This window comes from Mizuhopecten yessoensis, unplaced genomic scaffold (assembly GCF_002113885.1).
Source record: "Mizuhopecten yessoensis strain PY_sf001 unplaced genomic scaffold, ASM211388v2 scaffold2329, whole genome shotgun sequence".
Lineage (NCBI taxonomy): Eukaryota > Metazoa > Mollusca > Bivalvia > Pectinida > Pectinidae > Mizuhopecten > Mizuhopecten yessoensis.
This window is the reverse complement of record NW_018404492.1, coordinates 4,874,340-4,890,309: the sequence shown is the minus strand read 5'-3', so window position 1 is coordinate 4,890,309 and position 15,970 is coordinate 4,874,340. Positions and strand designations below refer to the sequence as shown.

The following is a 15,970-nucleotide window of genomic DNA, read 5'->3' as shown; positions in this document are numbered from 1 at the left end:
CCAGTAGCATGCTGAGATAAAGGGCTACAAAGTTTGTTGAAATAAATGACCTTCACCCATATTCAAGGTCACTGGGTCAAATATGTCAAAAACTTTAAACAACTTCTTCTCAATAACTAAAATTCCCTGGGTGATGATATTTAGTCAGTAGCATACTAGGATCAAGGGCTACCAAGTTTGTTTAAATGTATGACCTTGAATCATATTCAAGGTCACAAGGAGCAAATATGTTTAAAATATTTTAACAACTTGTTCTGAATAACCAAAAGGCTCCGGATGTTGATATTTAGTTAGTAGCATATGCTGGGATCAAGGACTACTATGTTTGTTAAAGTGAATGACTTTAACTTATATTCAAGGTCACAGGGTCAAATTTGTTTAAAATCTTTAAACAACCTCTCATGAATAACCATGGGTCCCAGGATGTTTATACTTTGCAAGTTGCATCCTGAGATGAAAGCCTATACAATGTGTTCAACATAATGACTTTGTTCGACTTTCAATCACAGGGGTGAAATGTTTAAAAAAAATTAACAGGGTCTTTTGAACGAATTTTAATCATAAATACTGATATTTTGCCTGTAGCTTTATTTTAGATCACTTTTAATGTTACAAGTGTGAGTTTTATACCAGGTGAGCGATGCAGGCCCATTGGGCCTCTTGTTACCTATTAGTTTGTTCCTTAAGTTGTTACCTAGAAGTTTGTACCTCAAGTTGTTACCTATAAGTTTGTACCTTAAGTTGTTACCTATAAGTTTGTACCTCAGGTTGTCATCTATAAGTTTGTACCTTAAGTTTTTACCTATTAGTTTGTACCTTAAGTTGTTACTCATAAGTTTGTACCTCAAGTTGTTTCCTATATCGTTGTGCATCAGGTTGTTAAATGTAACTATACGTTTGTTCCTCAGTTCATTACTTTTCAATACTCTGAATGTAGAGCTTTGTACCTCGGGTTGCTACCTATACTTTTGTAACTTAAGTTGTTACCTATAAGATTGTACCTCAGTTACTTTAACTTTGTACCATAGATCGTTACTGGAGACTACTAAGCCCTACCTGATGAACACAATGAGGGTGCCTGCTCTACAGACCACCACCCTCTTCTCCAACTTCATTGACACTAACTCAGACTGTACCAGGTACACGTGTGATTCTCTCTGTAATAATGTTCATTACAATTTTTTCAATGATTTTAATTCAGAATCAGCTATTGTACTGTTTATCACAAAATTACAATAAGCTTACTAGAGAACAGTTATAACAATATTTGTGGTTAAAATGTGTATTTATTAAGCAATTATCTTTTTTTTCGAGTTGTTGCAGGATAAATTTATATAAAAAACAATTGCATGCTTCAGACTTGTATGTGATGGTTGGCTTGAGATCCGTTTTCCTGACGAGGAGTCTGCCCAGCACATCATGTCGAGTGTTATACAGCTACGGGCCACATGGCAGAACCTGCTCACCCTAAGACTGCAGGGTAACTATATCACATCACTGTACATATTCTATATCTCTCAGGCATACAAAGGAAATGAGTTACATTTAATAGTTGTGTGCTAATAAATCTCTACAATGGTTATATTAGATACAAATTATCTTAAAGTTTTAATATATTATGCGTTTTTTCATGAAATGAAATAGAAAACTTTTAAAAGTGTGTCGAATCGAGAAAATATTTAAAAAGTGACACAGTAAACAGAATTTTAATTATTTACTTTAGTATTGAAATGTTGTGTTTTCTATGATATTGAAATCGATGTTTGATGGAGATACAGTAAATATATAAATTATCATAATATGGACTTCTTACTGATAATGTTGCTCGGTCTTTAACTTAAAAAAAATCACATTGTACCATGGTAATTTTACAGATTTTGATGAGTAAATATCATTTGCAACTTACTACTATCTGCTCTTTATTTTCCTATGAACTCTGTGAACATCTATAAAAAAAGCTGATGATCAGTTTTCTACAGTATGGTATATAGGAATAGGTGAGAGGTAACAGATTCAACTATTTTTATTATTTACACACTAGACACATTTAAAAGCCTGGATTCGGAAAAAAGGATCAACCCAAGAGCAAGAAAATTAGAAAAGCTACTTGCTGGAAAGCTAGCTGAGTATTTGGCAAGTGAAGTTCCATATGCTGTGCGGCGTATCATGTCGGCTGAGTTGAAGAACTTGTACAAAGGTCCAGGACAGGGTAGGTACTGAGTAGCTTGTAAACTGTAAATGTCTTTTGTGAATTTTACAACCATGCACTTCAATATTTTACTGTAACTCAATTAGCGTCTGAATAGAAAATTGGTGACCTTGAATGCAATAAATATGAAATATATTTTGTATTTGTAAATACAAATTGATATCTTTCATCGAGTCAAAAATATATCTTTTAACAGATTGATGCAATTCTGTACCTCATTTCCCAGAATGTCATATACGGGTATTAGTAATAGTTCAGGTATCACGAACTTAATGAGAACAACATGGTTCTTTAGCAGATTTATACATTTTACAGATTTTTGTATATAGAGAAAGAGTGATACAATTGTATCATTGATGAGATAAAATATTTTGGTTGTTTAAATATTTTACTATGTTGCTACTTTACTAAATCTAGAGCTGCAGATTTAAATATAACAAACGTTTCAATATCAATGATTTTCCTGAAACTATGAAAAAGTGGCCTACAAGAACAGTTTGAGTTGTCTTTCTTCGCACTGAATCTGGTTAAGTCATTAGTTGAAGTCATTCATTGTTACTACAGTACATACTTGAAAATACGAAACGAGTCAGTTCAGAATATTCGTTGTTGGTTCCGTGGTTTTTGAGTGGGGTTCCAACTCTAGTTTTACCAACTAAGTTGGTATTCGAGTGCCAGTCTAATTTTCATCTTTTTCAGTGATACAACTGCAAATATTGAGTTATACTGGAGTATTTTTTTTTATATCAAGACGCGTCCAGGGTGTACTACTGATAGATAGTATGACACATCAGAGTTATATTTTCTGGACATTGTTTCTTACGTTTCAAATCAAATCGCCCGCAGCCTCTCTGTACCTAGGCTAATATCAGGAGTGTGATGTCAAATACTATGGAGATAAGGCACACTGTTAGTTCCTTTAATAATTGCGACTGATATCTTTAAGGCTATTAATTAGGTATGGTTTATTGTATCAGTATTGGCAATAAAGTTTAGGACATCAGTGGTGATGTTTTTACAACCTCTGTTTCTGTATTGTTTAGAGGCCAACAGTAACAAGGATAACACTGTAGTAGCAGGCTTGATGGGCAGTGACTATGGTGACAAGGAGCATTCAACCAAAGGAGGAACTCAGATCAATTATTACATCACATATGACTGGTAAGTGACAATCGGAATTCAAGTTTGTAGACAAAAATAGTTGTTGAATACTGTAGGACTAGGCGGGTGTTGGGAGATGCATGTTTTTAAAATAGACTTTGATAGTCCTTAATACATCTGAAAAGATAGATGATTTTGGAAACAAGTATGTTGTTGCTGATCAAGAAAACTACTTAACTGATCAGGGATTTGTTCCTACGTAATGCATCAATAAATTGCACTCAACCGGTCTATATTTTAAAGGTTTCTCATCTGCTACAGGTGTAGTATCTATATCTTCCTTTGCCTGAAACATTTCCTCGAGGAAGATATAGCAGAAAATAAAGTACTTTGAGGTATATATCTAACCTATCAATTGTCATCAGGAAAACAGGATAATAAAACAGTGGTTGAACATATTTATTGTGTGGATCTGATATGCATTCTTATGATGAATATAAAAGTTAGCAAGCTTCAAAAATAGGATATAAATTCCTTCAATGATAATAGCAAGCTTTGAGTGTTGTTGCTGCAAAGACACTCTTAGCGATACACAGATTCAACATATGGCATACACTACGGGACAGAAGGGCCATAAATGCACCACCATTGTCAGATCTACCCTGGCGTCCTTCTGTGTGGTGCACCTGTTGTGGAACTCATACCACCAATAAATAACATCCAGAATATACATGCATTAATGTGAAATAATAGGAGCCTTTTTAGCATAGACATGTATAATATCACTATAGAACTTGCAACAACAGAGGGGTATGGTCGTTTGCAATGTTGTCAAGTGTCATAACAGATTTGCATATTGTCAACAGTGCAATGTACGATAGTGGCAAATACTGATTTTTTCTCTTCAAATACAATTCCCAGGTTTTATTATATATGAATATGAACATGGGTGGACCACAACTCTATATCCAATGCCATCTTCGATGGGCAACAGATAGCTTCAATGTCATACTGAAAAATGTTTAGAATTGTATCGGCAGAAAATAGAAGATGCGTTTTAGAAAGTGATTTAATTCAACCTTCGATCTTGTGAATTTACAGCAGTCATCATAAACAGCTTCTGTAAAAAACTAAAACACAGCTGTATCCTCTTGACACTTCAATGTATCGGAAATAACTGGAATCAGGTAGGATTAACTAAATCTCAAGATCTTTGTATAATTGAGCAGTTGGGTTTTTTACGTGACAAAATGATAAAGAACAAGGATGCTTGTTGTACATTCTTGTTCCCAGAAACAATTTGAAGTTATCTGTGGGTATTGTTGTACCCTAGAGTCTAGAAGCCACTGATTCAGCCTTATTAGAAGGGTTAACATGTGCTAGTATATGGTAATTTGATGGCATACTGGTCCAGTAGATGGAAGTAATTATCAGGCTCTAATTCTTCGGTTTTTACAAAAAATCAATACAACAGCTGTTTAGAGCACAATTTACAGGCAGTGTTCTATGTCGCAGATTCAAATCAATAATGAAGACTTGCGAGAAGAAGCTCCCCGACGATTTCCTACGCATACGCTTTGAAACTGTTCAATGTTTTAATATTGTTGTCAAGGTAAAACACTCTTCAGTCTAAGGTATTGATATTATCTGTACTACAACAAAAGATCAATCATATTAGATTGTGACTGGGTCAAAATATAAGGTTCATGATGAGATGTCAAGAGGTACCTAAATAGGAATGTAGTGGTGAAATTTGGTCCTTTCGACACGTCTAGGGATGCTACAGTAGTGAGATTGCACAATGTGACACAATGTCACTGTTTGTGAACGTTGGAAAACTGGATGAGAATAGCTTGCATAAATCTGGGCGCATGATTATTTTACACAACGAACAAATCTAAAACAGATAATTGAGGTTGATTTAAATTTAGGAATGACATATGAATATATACTATTTCCTTTTTAAACCTTGTACATGGGTAGTTTTTATCACCCAGTCACCTCACTGGTGGAGGTGTGAAAAAGTCAGGTCACAGTTGTGCTTTTGATTGATCAACACAAATGGAATGAACATCAATGTAAGATCAAGTTGTATCAACTAGCTGTGCCTGTTGCATGAACTAATATTGAATATATAGTCAGGCAAAATTTCTAGTCGCTTTATTTCTGTTGGCCGGAATCAAGAAATAATATATCTGCTGTTACCCACTGCATTTTGTTAGAGGCAACTAAATATGATCCAATTAGGGATTATTTTGTGTCTAATACTTAGGGACATGAAAGTTACCACAATGAATATCATGCATCCCATTGCAACATTAAAGACCTTGTCATCGACCTAATTTCTTTTCCTAATGCCTTTCCCGGCAATACCTCGCTTTTGGTCATGGTGTTGAGCATTTGTCCAAGCGAGGAAAGTTGTGGATTCTGTCCCCAGAATGAGACAAACCGAAGGTCACTAAAATCAGTACTAACCACCCTTTTGCAGGGTGGATTAGTTTTATTGATTGGGTTGAACATTGTATTAACAGATAAATCCGTTTGCCCCCTTGCAAAATATCACGGATAGAAATCCGACTTTAGAACCCTACTTCACTTAAATATGCCGAAGGCAACCTGTACAGTATATCCACCTGTTCACGTTATACTGACAAAGGGTTAATCAATTGTTGTAATTATCATAAATGCTGAATATTAAGCAGGGAATAACAACTACCATTTTAAAGGACTTAGGTATGTCTCGGCCTAGGGACAGAACCCGTCCCCTTTTCAACTTGGGCAAATTTCAATACTAAGGCCCACACTTAGGTATTGCCTATCATGGCACTAGTAAACAAAAAGGTTGTTACGATGTAAATAGAAAATATCAAGATCCTAAATGTTACAATGGATGCAGCAAATTCATTTTTTACCAATTCGGCTGGGGACATCCGCAATGGACCTTATATCACAAAAGCCTGTAACACTTTTGTTTTATTCTGTGACATAAATCAAACGAGCTTACCAAAGCACACATATGCTTGTATTCTGACACACATCAGGGCCATTGCTTGTTAAATTGATAGATTGTGCCCACAATTATGCGAGCAGTAATTTGGTGCTTCGTGCGATCACAGAACCAAGGAAGGAAGTACAGAAAATCTAGTATCTAAAGTGTTGTAAAGTTTAAGACAATGGGGAAGGGGTTACCCAAAATCTTAACGCGTATACTAGGCAATGAGCAAAGCAAGAACACAAAATCTTGTCCTCTCTGGTAGGCAACGGAAAAGGGAGTATTCAAAATCTCGATTGGAATACTAAACAACAGGAAAGAAAGTTTCAAAAATTTACCAGTTTTCTTAAGTAGTAAAACAATGGGAAAGAATGCACATTGACATCAGGAAAGGGAGTACCCGGTATCTTATGCAATATACTAGACAATGATATCATAAAGTGTTAACGAAAAGGTTCATAATTGAATAGTTATATCAAAATTAATCTAACAAAGAGGAATACCATCATAATTATTTAAGGTACAAAATCCATATATATTAAAAGACGGGTTTCTTTTTGTTAAGAATGAACTGGAGTGCAGTGTACACACACTTGTTTCTTTTGACTTTGGCATTGAGTTTATTTTGCATTTTTGACCTAACATGTCTTCTTTCATGAAACATTTTATTTAGGCGATTCCTGAATATTTCTAACACTGCAGAGAATATTTTTATACAGATGATGCACAGCCCTAGGTATGTAGTCCGAAAGGGGTTACTTTATTCCTGTCATTTTCTGCAATATTTGACCAACATTTGAACATCGTATATGTTTTCTCTGCTGCTGTTACGTTAGTCATAGAATTCAGATTCATTTGTGAACCAGAATTCAGTACCAGGAAAGATTAATGGCATAGATGCTCTGGCGCGATAAGGGGAATGTGAATATAGCTTTATTGATCGTGACGACAGTTTTGGCGACACTGTTTAAGACGTGTCTGATCCTCATTAGAACTTACTGATAGTCTATTGGGTGTGATGCATTTAAAGAATAAAAATGTGTAATTAGACAAAAGCTGATCTATACAGGACAATATAAAAGAACTGATTAGAGTGATTGATTGGCTTAACTCCGTCATCAGTCAGAAACTAGACTTGCTGGAAGCAACGTGTTCTGTAGACTTTAGTGACCAGCAGTAATCAATTTTAAACGGACTACAGTATTGTCTGGAGAGTATTATAATCTCCATTGAAGATATAGGAACACAAGACTAGAGCCAACATTTCCCCACTGTTATACAGTGGATTCATGTTCACCACCAGACACTTGTCAGCACTAGATCAATTTTAATGACTCAATACCCCTTTCTTTACCAAATCTTGGCAGCTTGTGTAGGAAGTAAGATTATTGAACCTGTAACATATAAAGCGGTTATCAGACTATTGGAATTGGCACATCAGTTTGATGACAACAATGTTAAATATGCAAACTGATACTTTTGCATGTTATCTACAATTTCATTACAGCAGTACAGGGCAAATAATACATATAGGGGCTTTGTGTTTCAGTTTCTTGTAAAATTTATGAAATGTATTTGGAAATTTACAATTTGGCAAGGGAAACTTGGGGACGAGTGTCATTTATTTCATGAAAAATGGAAAAAGCCAGATTCCCGGTATTACATAATGACAAATGCATGCAATAATGTATTCCATGGTTAGTTAGTATACATTAAATGTATTCATGAAAAGAAATGTTTACGCTGACCATAATAAAGTCATCAACATATGAACTTTTTAATCTCATGATTAATATCTCCACTATGACATCAAAATGACATTCCAATTGTCTTAATTCTGTCTTCAAAAGTGGTTTTATCACACGAGTTGACGCAATACAAGTTACAATATGGGTGTATCGACTCCATAACACTTAATTAATGCGATAAAAATAAAATGCCTCGCCCCCATTTATTCATGCATGATGCTCTGGAATGTCTCATTAGGAAGTTACTAACATTAATTTCTATTTAATAGGAATTCCAAACCTTTGGTGGAAATATGAGGAAATTCTAGTTCATCTAAATCCATAATCTAGCAATCTGTCTTTAAGTTAGATTAATGTATAAAACCACAGATTAATTTATAAAACAAGATATCGGTTATTAGGTTGGGAATGTCGTTGGCGGAACTGAAAACAGATTCCTTCAGCATTTTGTATAAAGTAATCAATTTCATTGCAATAAATTGAAGTTGCTTATTTTTAAAATACACTTTTATTCCTCATAATGATTGTAATGGGATACCTGGTAACAGTTATTATGTAATTACACGAAACCTCATTTATTTCTGATGACTCCAAATGCAAATGATTATCACATAACCTTGTGTGACTACCCCAGAAATTCAACCATCTTGTTCTAACTTTATATCGACAGAAGAAGCTTTATTGAAAAAAAAACACTTTCGAATTCCCCGAGTCATTTGAGGGCCTTAGACTATTGCTTTAACATTTTCAGCATATAACTATTTACTATTTTGCCATTATAATAGCTTTACCATTGAATACAAGAAGATATGAAATAAATGTCTAGTAGGTAACCTAGATAGTCGACCATGACATTAAAAGTGTTTGATTATTGTATCCTTGATGCTAAGAGGCAGGTCACGCTTTTATCCTGTTGTTGCACAGACTAAATTTCTCGGTCTCATTTTTGATTCGAAACTCTCTTTCATACCACATTTAAATTATCGTATCTGAAGGACAAGTGTTCCAAGGCGTTAAACATTATACGAGTCCTCTCTCATACTGATTGGGGAGCGGACTGTGAAATGCTTTTGCGCCTATACAGAGCACTTATTCGAACAAAACTGGAATATGGTTCTGTGGTATACGGGTCGGCGAGGAGTTCATACCTGCAGATGCTAGACCCAATCCATAACCAAGGGCTACGTTTAGCCCTTGGAGCTTTTCGAACAACACCTGTAAAAAGCATGTTCGTGGAAGCAAATGAACCATCCCTTTATGACAGAAAAAACGTACATTACTGTTTGCAGCTCAATTAAAATCGAACCCTAAAAATGCTGTTTCTGACCAAAATTCAACCCAAAATACCTAAAAAACATATTTACGCAAAACCAAAAACTTCTGCCAACATTTGGTATCCGAATTTCAAATTTCCTGCAAGAACTCAACAGAAAGTTGACTGACATAGCTGAATTTAACATATCTGATGTTCCTTCGTGGACCATTCAAACACCTGATTTTAACTTTACATTACATGAGCGAAGGAAATCAAGTGTTATGCCCGAAGAACACAAATCCTCCTTTCGTGAATGCATTTCGAATTACCCTTCTCATACACAACTTTACACCGATGGTTCGAAAGAAGGTGAGAAAGTGACAGCAGCCTGCCGTACTGCTAATACTTGCACTTCAGTTCGACTACCAGACGGCGCCTCCATCTTTTCTGCCGAAGCATGCGTCATTGGTTTGGCCCTCGACCATATCAATGGACACCGCATTAAAAAGGCGGTCATTTGTTCTGACTCTCTATCTGTCCTACAGAGTTTACAGTTACGAGATCCTAAAAACACACTCATACAAAACTTTGCTCTTCGAATATCTCGCATCTTGAATAAGTCAAAAATAACTTTACTATGGATTCCGAGCCATGTCGGAATTAAAGGCAACGAATGTGTTGATAGGGAAGCAAAAAAAGCATTAAATTTCGACCAAACAAATATCAAACTACCATATACAGATTTTAAACCTACTATTCGTACAGCCGTTCAAAATGAATGGCAGCAACGCTGGTCTCTCGAGACCACCAACACGATTTTTAAGGTACAACCGAAATTTAAACATCTATTCCCAGTCGGAAAGATCGTAGAGAGGAAGTTGTCCTCGCTCGGCTCCGTACTGGGCACACATGTACATATCCTACTCATTCGTACCTTTTAAAACGAGAATATCTACCTTCATGCCACGCATGTGACACTCCATTTACAGTGGAACATTTTTTAATAGAATGTACCGATTTTAAACACATTCGAGATAACTACTTTCGAGTCCCGGATATGAAAACTCTTTTCAGTTCCGTGGACTCGAAGGCATTATTTAACTATTTGAAAGACATCGGTCTATTCTATAGACTCTGATGTCTTTTAACCACCTTACCCTGCGGGTCCGTGGTCCGTCGTCCGTCCTTAACAATTCTTGTTATCGGTTTTTCTCAAAAAGTACGAGAGGGATTTTCTCAAATTTTATATGTAGGTTCCCCTTGGTCCTAAACTGTGCAGGGCAACTTTTGAGACTGATCAGATAACAACATGGCCGACAGGCAGCCATCTTGGATTTTGATAGTGAACTACAGTTTGTTATCGGTATTTCTCACGAAGTACCAGAGGGATCTTTCTCAAATTTTATATGTAGATTCCCCTTGTTCCCTTTTTGTAGAGCAGTGCCTGAAACGGACAGTCTCTCGCTTGCCATTGGCGATTAAAGTCTTGCTCGGGCGACCAAAAGTTGTCAAAAGTGAAGTAGTCGCAATAGTTTAGGCTGTTGAAAAAGTTATGAATAAAAGAAATTATAGTCCCTTCCACATTAACTGGGGGGCAGTACATTTTTCAGTTGTCATTACTTCGATTTGAATCGAACTGTCCGTGATTTTGAAAATGTGATGATTTTTTCTCTCCAGATTTTCTATATAAATACTGGCCTAGTGTCTTCTTTGAGGTGCGAGTTTGTGTATTTCTTTTTGGTAAGACCTGAATGGAGTGGATCATGTCAGGTTTTAACTAGGGTTGAAGAATTAAAAATACAATGTTTTATTCTGTTTTACATATAACAAACATTGTCATGTTAAATGTAATTTAAATGTGCTGAAGCATTGTGTTAAATGCTGTTGAAATATTTCTTGCCAAAATTATTTTGGCCACCAATATGTCATTTGGGCCAGTGCTTCAAATTATTTATTCGCCCCAAGATTTGTTTTTGGGCCAGCCAATGCGGGTTCCCCACTATCCTTTATTATTCATGTTAACTTTTGAAACTGATCAGTTAAACAAATTGGCCTACCGACAGCCATCTTCGATTTTTGACATTGAAGGTTTGTTAGTACTATTTCTTGGAATCACTTGAGGGATCTTTCTCAAATTTGATATGTAGGTTGCCTTTGATCCCTCGTTTACGATGTTATGTTTTGAGACTGATCATAAACACAAAATGGCTAAAGGAAGAACTAAACAGATCTTTCTCATATTTCAATGATCAATTCTATTTCGTTCACATTAAGTACTGTACTAGTAAATATGTGAAATGACAAACTCACTTTGAAGGTTGGCTTTCATACACATCAGTATTAAGTTTAGATCAAAAGTTACCTGAAGGTGCATTTACTGTTAACATGACTCGATCAAACAGATCAGAGGAAAGAAGAGAAAAGATCGAACTGACAAAGAACTAATGAAGCTGGTACAATCAATGGTGGGCGTCAAGATCCCTCTGGGATCTCTTCGTTATTTTAATTATCTACACATACAATGCGAATGCTTTTAAAATCAACCTTTTTATCTGATTTTATCTTCGCTACTCACATGTTTGTTAAAAAAAATCAAAAAATCAAAAAAATCACAATTGGCCTAAATGACCACAGCCGTCGATGGGCCGTTAAACATAAACAAACAAACAAACGCTTTTGTTCTCGGGGGCAATTCATACTCCACCTAAAAAGGTCTCAGGGGGTTGGTACATGGGTTATTTAGCAGTCACATTGTTTGTTAATTTTTACATCCGTTTCCAGTCACCTCAAGAGGCAGTAACCTAAATGTGTAATTTTTCCAGATGTGTACATCAGGAATCAAAAGTCAAATTGTTCTTCAGACTTGCTTCTTATGTTTAGAAGGCCAAAAGCCAAGGCAGCGAATGCTTGTCTGAACTGTAAGTTCTTGTCAGTACAACCGTTCATTGGAAGGCATGTCACGCATATTCCGGTTAATACTCAACGAAAATAGCAAAAGGTTAGAGGCCGAAAATTTGACCAGACAGTAACTTTTGATCAGTACGACTCGCAATCTTACCTTAACGACTAAGGTCATTGCAACTGGTCAAACCAGTGTAATGCTTGTCTGCATTGGAACTTCCATGTAATAATGTTATCATTTTGAGCACAAGGAATGAAGAGCGAAGGGAGTATTCCATAGTAATACTTTTATCACGAAGTTTCTTGTTCATATGCCCAAAGGCGAACCACAGGATCAAGAGGTCATTCATTTCCTTAAGTCATTTTCTAGTTTCTTTAAATACATTCTTTAAACAACCAGAGTCATGATATTTGGCATGTAGCATATTGGGATAAAGGACTATCAAGTGTTAAGATGAATGTCCTTTACATACTTTTAAGGTCACAGGGTAAAATGTGTTTAGGTTTTCAAATTTCTTCTGGAAAGCCAGTATGCCTTTGATATGATACTAAGCATGTTAAAACTATGTTTTAAACTTAGTACTTTGGCTTACTTTGATGGTCAAAAAATTGAAACAATATCTTCTGAATAACGAAGGCGTCTAGGGCAATGTCATTTGGCCTGTAACATGCTGGGATCAAGGTCTTTTATATCAAGTCTGCCGTCCAAATGAATGATGTTGATCTGTCTTCCAGGTCACAGGAGTCACACGTGTTGAAATAATTAAATGGCTACTTCTGAATAACCTTGATGTATAGGTAATGATATTTAGCCTGTATGGAAATGTTATCTAATTGTCCAACTTAATATATAATGTATTTCATATCATGTGTTTGAGCAGCGTTAAACTTTCTGAAAGAAGTGAGGCTCTTAAGAAAATAGGACCACGCTATTTGTTGTTTAAAAATAGTTACAGGTCATATGCAGTAGATAAGTAATAAGGTTGTGTTATGAAATTGTGTTCAGTAACAATAAAGATACCATACTTTTCAAGTTGGTATCTCTGGTGAACATTCTGAATATCGTACTTCTCCAATTTCTTTCAGGACTAACTACAGACCCAATACATCAGTGCAGACTCTAAACCAATGGGGAATTGTGCTGTAAATGAGGAGTAGCTGTTATAAATTGTTTACAGAAAATGTAGGATTTCTGACCAGTAGACCTTAAAATTGTATACACAACATTTTCTAACGAAATTTATTGTTATTCAACAGTTTATTGGATGACAGTTCGGCATCAGTCTGGGGCGAGTATACAAGTCACATGGTCAAACACTGGACCTGTCCACGCTGTAACGCTAGTCTGCTGGTCAATGTTCTGGAGAGGCTCCGCCATGAAGCAGAGTGTCACAGTCAAAATATAGAGGGTAATTGTCAACATGTGTTCAGATAATGTCAAAATGTACAGTGCCAATATTTACAATGCTTAGAGTGATTATGAGAGTGGAGAGATGAGTTTCAGAATATGGATTCTTGTAATATTAGTTTATTTATTTGGTATATGTATCAATACATGCATCTTTGTATAGATGGCGATAAAACGGAAGGTAAGTGTCCACTATACAAGTGTTAGCTTCAAAACGTACGATGCGTTGGTATTAAAGGGAAGGTATCGTGTACCAGTATCAAAGGATTGCATCAAAAATGTAATATATTCAGTAGGAGGGGTAGATTTTGAAATGTAAAAGCTCTCATAATAAAGGTGGAAGGGGGACGGTATAGCTGCAAGAGATCCAAAGTGTTCGATTATGAAGACTAAATGTGCGAATGTAAATCTTTAGTCAAAACGTATAGGATTAGTAGTCGAAATGTAAAGGATAAGTAGTCATTATGTATAGGATAAGTAGTCAAAATGTATAGGATAAGAAATCAAAATGTAAAGGATAAGTAGTCAAAATGTATAAGATAAATAGTAAAAATGTATAGGATAAGTAGTAAAAATGTAAAGGATAAGTAGTCAAAATATAAAGAATAAGTAGTTAAAATGTATAGGATAGGTAGTCAAAATGTATAGGATAAGTAGTCAAAATGTAAAGGATAAGTAGTCAAAATGTAAAGGATAGGTAGTCAAAATGTAAAGGATAAGTAGTCAAAATGTATAGGATAAATAGTCAAAATGTATAGGATAAGTAGTCAAAATGTTAAGGAGAAGTAGTCAAAATATAAAGGATAAGTAGTTAAAATGTATAGGATAAGTAGTCAAAATGTATAGGATAAGTAGTCAAAATGTATAGGATAAGTGTCGAAACATAAGAGTATAGAGATACATCAACCACTGTTGTACATCGAAAGATTAACACAGAGGAGATTATAACGAAGAATAAAACAGATGTGTGATTGGAAAGATTTTTGAATATATATTGTTGAAGTCTCAATTAACTGTAAAATCATTTCAACTGTATTGCCTTCAAATGATAGATCATTGTGTTGTTTGGAATTTCAGCTACTAAAGATGAGGACGAAAACGATTTAAAGGAGGAGAAAGAGAGCCAGTTGAATCATATGCGAAAGGCGTACCATTGTTCAGTCTGTGAGAAAGACTACAACTTCACCACTACCGAGATACTAAAACACAGACGCTCACATGTCAACAGCTGACACGGGCACCTCGTTATCTCAAAATGTGGGATTATTGATAGTTACAAACGTCAAAATTGACGACCATATTGTGAGATATTCCGTTGGAATAGAAATATTTGAAATTAAATGCATTTTATATCTAAACATCAAGTCATCATTTGTAAGAAGAATGTGCTTGTAATGGATTTTGAATCAATTCGGGGAAATTAAAAAAAAAAATATGCTGATGTTCGGTATTCCGGTAATCATGACTTAGATGCCTCTCATGAATTTAATTATCAGGACTTACTATATATAGCTAGTTGCTGACCGGGTTTAATGCCAATCCAACGATCAAAAGATCACCACGGAGTCTCTAAGGTGTTGGAACATGAAATATTGTCAAAAAAGTATCTACGAAACAAAGAACATAATTTGAATGAATTTAATTCTTCATATTGCCTCCGTCTTCGTTATAAATATCAGCATATTAAATTGCATGTTTATGTTTTGATTAAGGTTCATGTCCTCGTAACGGCAAAGTTTATACGAAAAATGGAAGAAAATGACCGGAAATTAATGCAGGAGAGAGAAAAATACAATCCCAAATGTTTCATTTGTTTTGTGTTTGTATTTTTCAACGGCGCATCGACCAGGCGAGTCATTTAGAGCCAAATAGCACTAAAGAAAGAGACATTCACAAAAATGAAAACTTCACATCAAAACTAAGTAGATAAGAATATGTAAAGAATTGAGAAATACATGAACAACAAACCAATTGGCTACAAAATATATCATATTTTATTGTACAGATAAATTGAGTGTAAATAGTCATATATGAATTTAACAGGGACTATCGAATAAACTTTGCATAGACGGTACATCACAAAATCTGTCACGTTTTGTTTTGAAATCAGCGTTTTCAATCATAAAGTGTTTGACTGTAAATGGTTGATTACACACATGACAGCAAGGCTGGTCTCCTAACGCAAAATGTAGCCATGAGTGATGTAGGTATGGCCTTCGCGTAGGTGCGAGAGGACAATTTCCGTTCCTCGATCTGCCTTACTATAAATCCACGTACTGTGTACTTCGTTGTAAAAGAATTTGTTATAGAAGGTTTAAAGTCAGAATAAGGCAGTTTAATATCTTTCGGTTCCATT

The 15,970-nt window shown here is 35.4% G+C and overlaps 1 protein-coding gene across 2 annotated transcripts in view; it reads left to right on the top strand.

The window, feature by feature from the left end:
* Positions 1-15,705, top strand: part of LOC110445643 (probable ATP-dependent RNA helicase DHX34) — a 65,744-nt gene extending 50,039 nt beyond the window's left edge. For both annotated transcript variants that reach the window (XM_021490358.1, XM_021490360.1), the window contains 6 exons: positions 1,029-1,139; positions 1,359-1,480; positions 2,042-2,209; positions 3,253-3,370; positions 13,464-13,615; positions 14,692-15,705. In XM_021490358.1, coding sequence (XP_021346033.1) covers positions 1,029-1,139; positions 1,359-1,480; positions 2,042-2,209; positions 3,253-3,370; positions 13,464-13,615; positions 14,692-14,846 — 826 coding nt within the window. In that variant the 3' untranslated portion in view covers positions 14,847-15,705. The remainder of the gene's footprint in view (positions 1-1,028; positions 1,140-1,358; positions 1,481-2,041; positions 2,210-3,252; positions 3,371-13,463; positions 13,616-14,691) is intronic.
* Positions 15,706-15,970: the final 265 nt, after the last annotated feature.